The sequence below is a fragment of the Notothenia coriiceps genome, unplaced genomic scaffold (assembly GCF_000735185.1).
Source record: "Notothenia coriiceps isolate Sejong01 unplaced genomic scaffold, NC01 NC01_scaffold00037244, whole genome shotgun sequence".
In the NCBI taxonomy this organism is placed as follows: domain Eukaryota; kingdom Metazoa; phylum Chordata; class Actinopteri; order Perciformes; family Nototheniidae; genus Notothenia; species Notothenia coriiceps.
Window position 1 is genome coordinate 8,999,042 of NW_011369945.1, and position 13,958 is coordinate 9,012,999.

Consider the following 13,958-nt stretch of genomic DNA (forward strand, 5'->3'; position numbering starts at 1 on the left):
TATATATTGTATTCCAGTCTCCTTTCAGATATGTTAAGTGGCATGTAATTCAACACAATGCTGCTCACCTCCTTCAGTTGGGAGAAAAGCTGGTTCAGGTTCAGCATTATGGGGGGAAAGGGCTGCTGGATCTGTTGGTCCTGGCACCAGGGGGAGGGACAACTGATTTAGTATGAATAGCTGCTAAAAATCTACCTGCATTTGTTAAATGTCAGCTAAAAGAGCAGTGAAATTAAAAACCTCTGCATTTTCTTCATAGATATTAACAGTACTTAATGTCAGCTTAGTAAAAAAAACAACATAACAATTATTATTTACAATGGACTACGCTTAGCTAACAGACTAATTTCCACCACTCATGGACCACACCCACCTTTTCTCTTGAAAAACTGGGTGATATACTGTCTCCCTTTAGTCCCTCTCTCTTGTCTTTCTCTCCTTTCTTTTCATTTTGAAAGCCTGACTTTGTGAGTGGTTGAGACATGGCACACACGTAAGTACTAGCATCCCTGCTTACATGCTCTCACTCTCTGCTAGAAAGTGCCGTTTGGAGGCAGAGGCGGGACCAAACCATTACATGTAAATAGAAGGGGGTGTATAAAGGCTTTGGATAATTAACTTTTGGAAGAAAATAAGTTAAATGAATTGTAAGTTTAGTGAGTACATTATCAATATAACGTTATATTAATGTTAATTATTGATGAATGATGAAAGGTTACTTAAACATTTTTTTCTTAATGTTCTAAAATAGTTTGGGCCCCCGTGGTGAGGGTGTTTGGGCTGGCCAGGATTCAGCTGGGGGTGGCCACGGCCAACCCCCAGCCACCCCCAGCTCCGCCACTGCTCTTTCCCAATGTTAGTCAATGGGAAAAAGTCTTTCTGGGCCCAGGGACCTCACAGAAATTGTAGTACTGCCGTTTGGCCACAACGAGTATTTTCCTCAAATTCCGGAGCACTTCCTGGGGACACACCCCCAAGACGAGCTCATTTAGATATCGGGTGTTTCTCAATGTCGAGGACGCTTCCTTGTTAGGACATGTCTTCCGAGTCAGGTCAAGAATCCTTAGCCTCGGAAAACAAAAAGAATGGTGGAACAGGCTACAGGTGTGCAGGTGTGCGTCATGTGCGTGGCCCTGCCTTAAATGGAGCGCGATTTCCAGCAAATATTTGGGAAATTGGTCCGTGCGCAAAGCATTGTGGGGATTTTAAGACCGCGGAGGATACACATGTGCAGCCTCGAAATTTCCCGCAACGAAGGATTCAGTCCTCGGTAGAATTCCAAGGATCCTTTACATTGGAACAGTTCTGCGGCGGGACTCGATGACGTATCATCCTTTAAATAGTGGCTCTGGAGGAGCCTTCCTCGACATTGAGAAACACCCATCTTCTCCTCTGTTACATGTTGAAAGCGGGAAGAATTCGCCAAGATTATTGGTCGCAGAATGTTGGAGCTGGTATTGACCAATCACCTGCTAGCATTCACAGTCTCCCCTGAAGGAGTGTGTTCGGGTTTCACATGGCGTTGTTTCAATGCATGTGGAATGAAAACTAAAAGGATTCAAATGTAAAATTGTGGTTCACTTTCACAGGTGTGTTCACTTACTGCGCCTGGTTACACTTCATTGTGGGCGCCTACTGTTTGATTGACATCTCACTCACTTCATTGTTAGGGCAGGACTATTTAACATCTTTATTATTCTAAGCAGCTCCACTTAATGTATAATAGAAATGTAAGGCTCTTTCAATAACATTTCTTTACTAACAACAACAATACTAATACCGTAGTAACAAGACAACAATTATATATTTTTTGTTTTATTCTAACAACAATAGTGCCAGAAATTGCACAGTTTGACCGTTTACAATGACATCAGATTAAAAATGTGAGAAATATAAAAACATCAAAGCAGTCACTTTTGACACAATAATGCTTAAACCTGAGAAGAACATTCTCTCACACCAAAGCCTCAACACAAAAAAGAAACCTTCCCTCAGATATGTTACATTTTCACTTCCTTCATCATGCCAGGTTATTATTAAGGTCAGAGGACACTTTATTGTGCACAACAAGGACGAGCTGGCAGGAGGTTACAAGTCACTGTAGGCAGAAGCTGAATAAAGAAACATGATAGGGTTACTGGACTTTAAAGCACTTAGAAACTGTAGTAACAGAACAATATTACTTTGACTCCCATAGTACTAGATAAACCATCAGCTAGGTTACTTGGTAAAGAAAAATGACTGATTCATTGTTGGCTGTCATTATCATGTGTATGTGTTATTGTAGTATTGTACTACAGTCTTATATCAGGATGTTTGTGCTGAGAACACCAGAGCATGTTTACGACTGATTCCACACTGGGAATACATTTCATAAGGGAAATTGTATCCGTTCAAATGTTCTGTTCTAAAAAGGGATTTGGTTTGACTGAGTCATTCTTTTCAGTAAGTTAAACTGTGATTTGACAGAAAGCCGCGCCAAATCTCGGTCTGAACTTGGTCTGTAGGAAATGTTTTTTTAAACATACTGTACGTTGTATAATGTAGATTTTATTGACAAGATGATAAAGTAACAAGATGCCTGCCTGAGGTATCATACTGTAAAGACTTATTGGACAATCATTTACTCTTTACTTCCTTGTCATAAATCAAGAGAATAACTGACAAATTGACACATTTTCAGGGAAAATAAAGTTAAAGAAAGGAATTTAATTGTGAAAATAACTGACAAATTGACCAATTGTCAGTGACAATAAGGTTAAAAAAGGATCTTGTGAGTAAGCAAGATTATTTTCTTCTATTGGAATATAAAAAAGACAATGCCAAAGTGATAGTATGTCAGTTTAGAATCAAGACCCTCATGTGAAACATCATGTCACAGTGAACACCGATATAATCACATTTATATGGATATAAAAACACATCTAATCTCAACTCATTTCTTCTATTAGTGTATACCACCAATTTACAAAGAGGCCGACCATGTGCGTCTCAAAGCACTAAAATTGCACCAAACAGACACATGCACAGAAACGCTGACCACTTACGCCACCAGTAATCAATTCATAGACACGCAAAGACATTCTGTGCAGGGACATTCTCATCGGGGACAGAAGCGGTGTCTCTGCAGAGAATGCTGACTCATGACTGTGCTTACTGCAGGGGCAAGAGGGATTGGTCCCTGATGAAGTTATCTTTAGTTTTATAGAGCCACACAAATGTGAAATCATACTGCCATATTGAAGTCATGTTTTAGTGAGTAAACACATTCACTGTAGACCTGTATCATTTCACTAAGACACTGCTGCTGAGGCCTGACGATGGGCCAGACACAGCGCTGCATTCAGCAGCAGGAAGGCACAGCAGCTGCTCAGCAACATGAGAGCTGAGCAGCAGCAGGAGACACTACAGGAAATCACTTTCAGCTGCTTTACATGTGTTCTTTCAGACTAGTGGGAAGAAAACATCCAAAAAATACACTTTTTTGACTAACTTTGTCCATTTGTTTCTGTAGATTTCTCCTAAATTACCCAAAATGTTGCTTAAGATAATGCCTTGTTTATATTTAAACAAAGCAAATGTCTTCATGTAGGTGATCATCTGTAGAGGTTAAAGGTAAAGGTACTGTGTAAATGTAGGCGCTGGAAATGTATTACAATATCTTAAAAACTGTTTCTTAAAAATACGTTATTTCTCATGCTCTGATCTACATACACCAAATGTCATAGTGTCATTCCTGTCTTTATGGTCAAGGTCAAAATGGATTATTTGATGTAATTTGCACATTTGAAAAAATAAAATGTCCCTATTATGGACATGTTAAAATGTCAACCCTATTCACCTGTAGTGTCTCCCTTAAAACAAAGCAGAAATACACAATGCCTGAACACAGAGGCATTACATACACAATGTGAAATCCAACTCTAGTTCAGCTGTGGTAGATCAATCACCGTCATGTGACCCACATACTGTAAATAAACAAATGATAGGCCTAAGACACTGATCATCACAACAATTATAATGATGTTGTGAAGCAATCGTGGCAAAATAAATCCAAAAGTGTGTTTCTTTAACATCATTCCCTAAAAAGACTTACTAAAAATAGTCAAAGAGAAATAGTCAGATTATTTCCCATTGTTTCTCCTGCTGTCAACAATCCCATTGGAAGAGCAAAAGCAACTCCATGGATTGTGTGTGTAACAGCCTGATACTGTGCCATAGAGTTCACTGTTGCAATGGCTGACCATAGTCCTTCATTACCATCATCGCACACACATACACCATCCTGCTAACAAATTGAACATTGAAAATAGTCCCCAACAAATGCACTATTTTCACCATGATGCTTTGTTTCCTTTAAACTACAGTGGGCAGCTTTTGAAAGAAATAATCAAGCCTTTAATGATTTCATCAGGAGGGAGCAATGGGCTTGAGGTTGAATATTAAACTGGTTGTTGACAATAATAAAGAATAACTCTAGCCTCTTAATTGCTCCTAAAAATCGTCAAAATAATTCCAAGTGTTCTTACACATTAAGTAAAAGCATTTAAAAACAGAAGATAGAAACAGACAGGTAGTTTTGTGATTCGGAAAAAGGTATTTCAAACAAAATAAAAAAAGTAAGACAAAAAGGTGGTGTTTCCTTGGTCTTTAGTTTTCACCTGTACACCTGCCACTGGGAGAGTGGATTACAGTAACCATGACATACAACTCACTTCTTTCAGTAACCCCCAAGTGCAGTTTGAAGCTCCAATCATAATGTACATCAGCTGCAATACTGAACAGACATCCCATAATCCTCCAATGGACATAAATCCAAGGCTTAGAGGAAGTAAGTAAGCTGCTTTTTAAACTTCATCAAAAACAACATACAGCTTCAGCTGCATCGTATCAAAACACCAAGGACCATATCATGATTTTACATCAATATAATCTCAGTGACGCACCGTCTGCATTTAACCATGTGACTGTGTGTGTCTGACATAAACACTCAATAAAAAGGAATCATTTGTCCCAGCCCCAGTTGATAATTTGTCTTTTTAGAATCTTTATCTCCCAATTCCCCTATTAACTCCCTGCCTAATCCTAATTTGTGCAAGTGTGGCACTTCAAAACAGACTGCAGACGGTCTCACACAGAGGTCTCCGGATCAAGCCCTGCAGCGGTGCCAATGACATGTTTACACAAAGAGTCACATCAGAACCTGCACATGCACCAAAGCCTTCTCCAGTGCACAACTTCCATTGGCTGTCATTGTTCTGCACCAGAGAGTTGGATATGGGGGGGATGTAAACTTGATTACTTTGGATTTTCCTATGGAGCGCGTACACAGGTTTGGTGGCAGTGCTAGGACAGTCGTTAGGTAAAGAGAACACAAGTCATCGCTAGGCAGTGAAGCAGTGTACAGTGTAGGGCCCACAGTGAACTATGCCACTGTAGACCGTAGAAACCACACAAACACAACAACATATTTGAACAGTAACACCCTGTTGAGATTCTCTAGTATCAGTAGCTTCACTGGTAGTGGAGTTAGTGCTCCTTGAAGGCAGAGCTATAGAAATACAGAGTAAGGCAAACTTGGTTTCAGGTCAACCCTTCGTTTGGAGCCATATTTGCACCAAATGCTCCAAGGTCATTACATCCTCCCATTCTAAAACATTGAGTAATTTCCATGAGGCTTTTAGTGCCAACATCGAGCGGACAGTTCCCCAAGCTATGTATGTCTATGGCTCTGCTCCACGGCAGCTAGATAGAGTGCGTGTTTCCAGAACAGATGGGTCCGGAGCAGCGGCAGGGAGGCGGGCTGTAATCCAGAGAAAGGCTTGTTATGGTGGAGATGTGGACTGAAAGCAGACAGATACCGTCAGAGCAGAACACACGAGGCCAGAGGGACCAGCGCCGCCAACAGGAAGTAGCTGACTCTGTAGAGGTGGAGTGGAGAGAAGGTCACCATGGCGATGGACATAGGGAGCGGGATGCAGGATGTCAGAGGCAGGAGTTTACTGAAAGAGATGAAGAAAAAGATGTTTCTATTTCCCCAAATGTTTCTCTCTTAAATGTGTGAATCTACGGTTTATAATGTCTCTGAGTGAATGTGTTGGTGACAATGTGCTTACCTGTTGCTGAGTTTTAAAGTGTTGCAGTTTATAAGCAGCATGTACACAATAATTAGAGGCGCCGAGAGCGGCCAACAAGGGTCAGGGTCCAACTGGGGGGAATACCTGCAGGGGATCACAACACATTCTCTTTTCATTCACCATGTACACAACCACGACACTGTGTCAAACAACAATTATTACTGTGTGCAATTGAGCATACGCTTGCTATAAAAGTTACTGGAAAATAATCACTTCAATTAAGTGATATTGGTATCAGCCATATCACTGTGAAATACACTTAAAACTAAGGACATCAATCATGAAAGCGAAGCAGTAAGTCGCTTGTTGGGAGAGTCCTCTTTTCAGCTCTGTTCCACAGACAGATCACAGGTCAGATTAGACACACAGCACCTCTGGAGCGGGTAAAGATTCAACAGCTGCTCTCATAAAAAAAGTGAAAGATCCAGTAATGAGGCAGCTTGCAAAACAATGTGCCAATATATGTCTGTAAATGTAGGGGAGTGGAGAAAACAATAGAGAAAGACAAATGCTGTTTGGCGATTAGTGTGGTCTGAGTCAGGGCACAGGAAGTGATAGGATAGGACATACTACTTCCCTTATAGACTGGGCCCAATTTAGCGCTGCTGCAGGTGTGATTGTGGCTGGAAATTGGTGTGGTCGTTCAATCTTTTTATGTTGACATTTGTATTTTTCTTAAACAGATACATAGCACTTATTAGCACTCTTAATGATGCAGTTGCAATTAGCAGACATTCTAATAAACACAGCCGTGGTGACCCCACCAGCAGGCGCTTTGTCTCTCACACTCATTTACATTACCTCAGGTTGCGGATCCAGTGGATGAGTGAGGGTGCGATAAGCATGACAGGCAGCGTGAAGAGCGCCGACAAGCAGAGGTGAAGCTGTAAGTCATCCCGCACCTCCTGCAGGGCGCACTCAGACAGCAGGGGGGCGACATTACATTCTGTAGACCTGCTCTGAGAGTCTCCCTCCACCGAGCCGTTCTCTGCTTCCTTGTGCTGCCGGGGGGCCTGGACAGATGGTGGGAAACACTATGACAACATCCAATTGGAATAGCTGCTAAATCCTGCCTCTGCATTCACATCCAATGCAACCTCAAACTGCACCAAAGTGACCATCTGGTGCTGGAAATCTCACCAGATTTAACATGTGACTCAAGGATCTTTCTGTCATCTGAAGCCTCAGCACCTGCAAACGGAGACAGTCGGGGGAGCAGAGTCAATGTTGTCGTTTATCGGTTTAATAATGAATGCTACTGTGTATAAAGACATCTGTATGACCATGTGCTGAGACTCACTCTGTAAAGATGGAGCAGAAAGGCAGCAAAGATAGACAACGCCCCGCAGGATACCCCCCCCATAACAGTTAGACTCAGAGTGATGAGGAACAGGGTCCGCCGTGGCAGAGTGCCGCAGTCTCTAGAGACGGATGGTCTGCAAAGAAGAGGAGGTTTACGGTTATGAGCTTGGATTTGAATATGGATATGAATCTGGATTTTTGAACTAAATATTTCTAAAGTCTGAAATGTGCCAGAAATCTCCACTCTAGCACCAGGCGTTACATTGGGTTTGGTCATGTATCTTTTGTAGCTTCATTTATATAACATTCCTTAAAACATGAAACATATTGACAGTTTGTTTCTGACTTACGAGAGTTACTCTAACAAGTCAAGCAAATACACCAAGAATATGAAATATGGCTTTATCTAATGTTTACATTTCAAACTTTCAGAAATGCATGCAAATCAGCTCATATTTAAAATGATAATGCATCCTCTCCATCAGGGCATTCGCACATTTCTCAATAACGGAAAAACAAAACCTTAAATATGGCAAAATAAATGGAAAAGATAAACACTCCTGATTAAGCTTGAAATACAGATCAGACACACAAGGTCAAGCTGAGTGTAAGCTTCCTATTTCCCATGCAGAAACATGCATACTGAAATGCTTACAGACCATCCAAATAGTTTGAATTCACATATCTTGATGTTTAAATGTCCAACCCTACCTGTGCAGTGGAGCCAGTATTAGAGAGATCAGCCTCACGATGAGACGCAGCAGTGCACTTCCCCAGAACGCCACAGCGGCCCCCCAGATGTAAAACAGAGGGGACAGGGGGTGGGGCCATTCTTCAACTGGTACCCCACCCTCATGGAATGTCATGTCAGGTGTGGTTGAGGGGAGGGCATCCATGGGGGGGAGGTAGAGAACTGACCAGACTTCTTGAAACCAGCTACAGCTGATCGGAGGGGGGAGAAGCAAGTACCTTGAGTAAGTCATATTTACTTTTTTATAGTATTTCAATGTTTTATTACTTTGTACTTCTACCCCACTACAATTCAGAGGTAAATGGTGCACTTTTACTCCACTACATTTATTCTGTACCTTTAGTTACTTTGCAGATCTGGATGAACGATGTGAAATATAATCAAGTCTTAGATCAGACTTTAGTTCCACCCAGTGGCGTTTTTATATGTACAGAAGTGGTGGGGCACGAACAACTTAGATGTATATATAAGCTTCTGGTGCTTTTTTAAACACATAAACAAATAGCTGCAGACACTTATCACCGACGTCACAATATCAATCAATCCAGCAGAGCAATAGCCTATAGGCAAAACACAGAATATCAACAAAAGATATGACATCAAATGAACTTACCAAAGCTGAAGTAGATGGTCCACTTCATTCATTTTCTTTCCCTTTTACTGATTTGAATCGCTATACGCTACTCTCTCTCGTCTCCTCTTCACATCTACACTTTTCGCGGCACACATACCGATCAGCTCTCTGAGTTATGAGATGATGTTTGGTGGGTATGGCAGGCAGCACAGTGCCCCTATGGTGATTATTCTTTTGAGCATGCGCTGTGTAGTTTTTACAGCAACCATTCATTTTAACGGCAGAGAGAGGGGCTTGCCCCACATCGCTCAACATGGCTCAATAGGCACACTGTAGACACTAATTACAAGAACGCAGACTAAAACCGCAATGTACAGACGAATCAGATGACTAAACATGATCTTAAAATATATTTTAACATTTTTTTTTTTTTGCATATTTGGGGAATTATGATTTGCATTACTTTCTGCTGACACTAGGTGGGGCTGTGCCAGCCTGCCCATAATGACGAGTTGCCACTGGTTCCACCTGGAGTAAATCCACAAGCTACCCTGCAGTATACAAAGTCATTCAAACTAGCTGCACCTTTACCAGCTTTGAGAACACTTTAAAGATCAGTCATTATAAAACATATCATATATATTATTCTGAAATGGACCAATCTGCATAATGACTACTCTTGATACTTTAACTATATTTTGATGCAAATACTTTTCTACTTTTACTTGAGTAACATTTTGATTGCAGGATTTTTGTAACGGAGTATTCCTATACTCTGGTACTTCTACTTTTACTTAAGTACCAGATCTGAGTACCCATCTCCCATCTCCACTTAAATGCAACTTTCAAAGCCTCACCTCATTAACATGTGCAGAATATAAACGGGCAGATTGACTTGATGGGGCTGTAGGCCTTTGCCCACCGCCTGGCTCATGTCTGCAGAGCGCCTGGACTTCAGGATGGAGCACAGCTGCCTCCTACAGGCCAGGAGCAGGGTAACAGCTGTGTACACAGGCACCATAGGACCACAGAACCGCAGTATCTGCAAAATAAGAGAGAACAGATTCGATCAGACCTGGGGGAACAATAAATCTAGAAGTGGTCTAAATGCAACAAACTGAAAATAAAATACTAGAAAGTTCTACCTGTCCCAACACCCGGGGTAATGAAGTCCTTACTGATACCTGAGGGGGAGAACCATATATTTCACATCATGTTCTAACCTTCTTATCGGTGATTAGAGAAAACATTTGCCATGATGAATGGTGGTCTGAGTACTTCCCACGCCTGAGGAGTAGTACCTTATATTGGCAGTTGGGGGCAGTGTGAAGCAGAAGGAAGACACCTGAGCTGTTGTCTGGACGACTTGTGTGTAGCATCCCTGAGATCTCAGTCACTGACGGCACACTGGCATACAGACAACATCAAGTGTCAGAATCAGTGAATATGACGTGTGAGTGCCAGCAGAAGGAGCTCAGAGACACACTGACCTGGCGGTGGTTAAAGAGTCCTCTCCAAACCACGGGACATGTATTCTGTATACGTTGGGCAGTCTATCTGCAGGCACATGTAAAATGGTCATTATTACATGTGAAGATGGGCCAATGTTTCTGCCTATGTTTCAAAACAAGAACGTACCTTTGTGTACTTTGCACTGGCTTGCCACATTAATCCTCAGAGCCTGATAGACCTAAAGACACAGAGGGTTTAGAATGCAGTTAGACAGGAAGAGCAGTGATAGAGGCCGCGAGCATCAGTGAACACAGATCTACCTGGTGGAAGTGCTGCAGCTGGATGATGTGAAGAAGTCCAGAGGAGTTGACAGAAACATCGCTGGCAGTCAGACCTGGAACAACCAACAGTTACTGAAAGTAATGTGTCTTTTCCCTCCTAGTATATATCTATCCATCTATCCAAGAACATCTGCATCAATAGACGACGGGGTTCATTTCTAAATCTGCCTCGATTGCACATTGTCAAATTTTGCTTTCATCCATACACCAACTTTTCCACCTCAGCCAAACATGAGTTATATTTAAAGATTTTGTTCAAAATTCCCCTCTAGTTTTGTATGCTAAATTTGAAAAAGCAAAACACCAGTAGGTGGAAATGAACCTAGAAACATTACTCACCAAAGGACAGGACATGTGGTGCTGGGACAGACAGAGTCTGAAATTCTTGTCTCTGCCACTCACACTCCACTGTAAACTGTGGACCAGACACACTTTGTTTAAATTAAACAATTAGTCATCATTCTAAAGCAGGTTGTTACAGAGTTTTTATTCTGTCTGTTGTGGCTACTGTTGCTGGGCGGTCTCAGGCCTCATAGCATGAATGTACCTGTTTGCCATTGAGGTTGGAGGCAGAAACAAGCAGATGAGTAACTGAAGACAAGTTGCTGAGACTCAGAACGAGGACCTGAGGAGGAGAACAGTAACCATGAGTAACCAACACCAGCTCAGACTGGAAGGTGTCTCTTCAGAGGACAGTTACCTTGTAGGGTGGCAGGAGCTCAGTTCCTGTGGACAGATCCACTGTATGCACACTGTCAAATATAAAAGAGCAAAAATGAAACATTTTGGATCTGCTGTAATATAACCACAAATGACATCATATGATCTGTTCGTTGTAATGAAGTGCAGAACAAATAGGACAGTTAAACTATCCAGATGCTGATGGAGAATATACAGTAGGAAAGAGATAACACTATTATCAGATTCTCACCATGAAGAAGCGTTCACACAGCCGTACACCCAGCTACTCATCTCCTGTTGGACAACAACAATAATCACACTCAGAATTAGTACAGATGACTTGGGAAGCCCATTTCCACAAATGTATTTTGTGGAAAAGACATATTCAAGCATAAACAAGAGTCATCTATAAAAGTTCATACCTGGCTGTAAAAGAAAAAAGATTAGATGAAATCATAGCCGTGTGTGATTCATTATTTTAGATACTAAGTCATTGTTTTGCAATACTAAGTCCTCTTTTTGGCAAAGCAAGTAATTATTTGATGATATGAAGTATTTAGGGGGGAGCATGTGTGAGTGAGTTAAATACAGAGGGGAGGCCAGCATTAGCCCAGCATTAGCCCAGCATTAGCCCAGCATTAGCCCAGCATTAGCCCAGCATTAGCCCAGCCAACTCTCACCAGGTTGTTGCTCCGGCAGTAGAAATGGCTGTAGGCTTTCCTGCGGCTCGACAGGGCAAACAGAAAGTATTTGACTTGTCCTTCCTGTAGACACAGAACAACAATGAAGACAACCAGCCTATTCATTTTCTGACAGTATCAGGGCTTTTGTTTTCTCAAATATATATAAATAACAACGTCTGATACCTTTGGTGTGCTGTAAGCCAGACGCAGTGTGTTAACTTCACTCCATGCTTCAGGAAAATCTGGAAAAAAAGACACAAATAAGTGATTCTTGAATGATGCCACTCAGTCAAATCTTCATTCATTCACTTTGCTTTATAGAGAAAATGAATGCATACTGTATGCAGAAATATGGTTCTAAAAGCACATGGACATGAATGTGCTGTAAACACTAGACTTCTGAAGAGTACTGGCACGTCTGTTTCCTGGGCTCTCCAGGGTGAGGTGTGTCCCTCTAACCTGAGATGGAGACGGAGGTTACTTGAGTTTCTGCCAGCATCCTGACAGGGTGTCTGATGAAGTGATGGCTCAGGACAGCCATTTTCTTCTCTGGGTTTACTGAGAACTAATAAGAACAAACACGTAAGCTTGGAGACAGATGGGAAGAAGCATTCTTATCAAAAATAAATATAATGTCTCTAGTACAGTACAGTCTCCTCTCTTCTGTGAGGTCAATGAAATCCAACATTCAATGTTCTCTGCCATTGTTTATATTTGTGACTTTGTTATACTGTTCTCCCGTTAACTTCCAGAAACATACTAAGCTTGCTCAACTTCTCTCTCTCTACACATGCACACACCCGTATCCCACTCTTTCTCAGCCTAAAAAAAGGGATAGGCTGTCCTTGTCTGCATTATGCTACTATTACAGTATTTACAGTAAAACATCGGCAAAATTGTTACTCGGCAGACAATTTTTGAATCGATGCATCCCTAGTATTAAGGTTTCCTGTACCAACCTGTCTGGTTTCAGGATCGATGAGGTCGAATAATGCCCTGACAGTAGCAAGAACAAGCTCTTTGCACCTGGAACACAAGGGCATATATACTTATATAATCTGCATACTATTTCAATATAGTTCTAAAGAAATGCAAAGTCTAGCAAACATAAGGTCATGTCTTTTACCAAACAATGGACAGGTGGTCAGTAGACACCCAGGTCCTGGGAACTGCAGTTGCCTTGAAAAAAACAAGATGACATGAAACGTCAGAGTGAAACAAGATCAAAACAGTAGTATTTGAGTTATTGTCTCATAGGGGCTCATAAGGCAGAAAAGAACACCTCTGAAGCAGGAACTACATTTCGACCCAGTCACTTCACCTGCAGATGCTTACTCATCATTTTGAAACACTTACTCATTCATTCGTGAGATTGTATCATTATACTTACTTATTGCATATTTTTTCATCACAAGGCTCTAACTTTTTTAACATCAGTTATGGAATTAATCTGACCAAACTTTTCTATGGATGTTGGTTAAAGGTTTTCTGCATGTAAACGGTCTGCAAAGTCACAAACCCTCAAAGTAAACCCTGTAGCGAGTAAAACTCTAACACAGAAAAGACCTGTCTGTGCTGCCCCAGAACGCCTCGTTGGAGATGTCTCTTTTTCTTGCTGGGTACAGTGACGTGCCCATACCCAAATGGACCCATTGGTCCAAATGGACCAATCCGTGGAGCCGTTACGTTACTACGTCCGCGGAGCCGTTAGGTTAAGTCCGTGGATTGGTCCATTCCTTCCTCAAACACACACACACACACACAATCTTTTCTCAGCTGCAGCTCCGCCAATTTCTCCTCCCTGAGACGGCGGGACGCGGCGAGGCTGTGAGTCGAGTATGTCGGAAGAGCAACATATCATACCACCATAGAGTGAGAGACAGGATCATGCCGAACAAACGGCTCCGAGGACCGGGGGGGGAGGAGGGATACTCGGGTCTCAACCGTCCAGACGCTCTGGCGCTCTGTGTTCGATTTTGGGTCGGCTTGGTGTGTGTGGTGTTTGTGGCGGTCGGGACCCGACACTCAGACACACAC

At 41.9% G+C, this 13,958-nt stretch overlaps 2 protein-coding genes across 2 annotated transcripts in view; both read right to left on the reverse strand.

Moving 5' to 3' along the window:
• LOC104965278 (mediator of DNA damage checkpoint protein 1-like) overlaps positions 1 to 107 on the reverse strand; it is a 31,493-nt gene extending 31,386 nt beyond the window's left edge. Inside the window, exon 1 of the mRNA XM_010794235.1 lies at positions 69 to 107. Coding sequence (XP_010792537.1) covers positions 69 to 107 — 39 coding nt within the window. The remainder of the gene's footprint in view (positions 1 to 68) is intronic.
• A 1,619-nt stretch (positions 108 to 1,726) lies between these two features.
• pgap1 (post-GPI attachment to proteins inositol deacylase 1) overlaps positions 1,727 to 13,958 on the reverse strand; it is a 16,230-nt gene continuing 3,998 nt past the window's right edge. The window contains exons 5-25 of the mRNA XM_010794236.1: positions 13,048 to 13,100; positions 12,881 to 12,947; positions 12,381 to 12,486; positions 12,105 to 12,163; positions 11,919 to 12,002; positions 11,489 to 11,532; positions 11,258 to 11,309; positions 11,105 to 11,182; positions 10,897 to 10,972; positions 10,537 to 10,610; positions 10,403 to 10,454; positions 10,255 to 10,321; positions 10,066 to 10,171; positions 9,910 to 9,948; positions 9,622 to 9,806; positions 8,151 to 8,381; positions 7,438 to 7,573; positions 7,278 to 7,328; positions 6,939 to 7,150; positions 6,117 to 6,221; positions 1,727 to 6,002 (exon numbers count right to left, since the gene is read on the reverse strand). Of these exons, the coding sequence (XP_010792538.1) occupies positions 5,864 to 6,002; positions 6,117 to 6,221; positions 6,939 to 7,150; positions 7,278 to 7,328; positions 7,438 to 7,573; positions 8,151 to 8,381; positions 9,622 to 9,806; positions 9,910 to 9,948; positions 10,066 to 10,171; positions 10,255 to 10,321; positions 10,403 to 10,454; positions 10,537 to 10,610; positions 10,897 to 10,972; positions 11,105 to 11,182; positions 11,258 to 11,309; positions 11,489 to 11,532; positions 11,919 to 12,002; positions 12,105 to 12,163; positions 12,381 to 12,486; positions 12,881 to 12,947; positions 13,048 to 13,100 (2,016 nt within the window). The 3' untranslated portion in view covers positions 1,727 to 5,863. The remainder of the gene's footprint in view (positions 6,003 to 6,116; positions 6,222 to 6,938; positions 7,151 to 7,277; positions 7,329 to 7,437; positions 7,574 to 8,150; positions 8,382 to 9,621; positions 9,807 to 9,909; positions 9,949 to 10,065; positions 10,172 to 10,254; positions 10,322 to 10,402; positions 10,455 to 10,536; positions 10,611 to 10,896; positions 10,973 to 11,104; positions 11,183 to 11,257; positions 11,310 to 11,488; positions 11,533 to 11,918; positions 12,003 to 12,104; positions 12,164 to 12,380; positions 12,487 to 12,880; positions 12,948 to 13,047; positions 13,101 to 13,958) is intronic.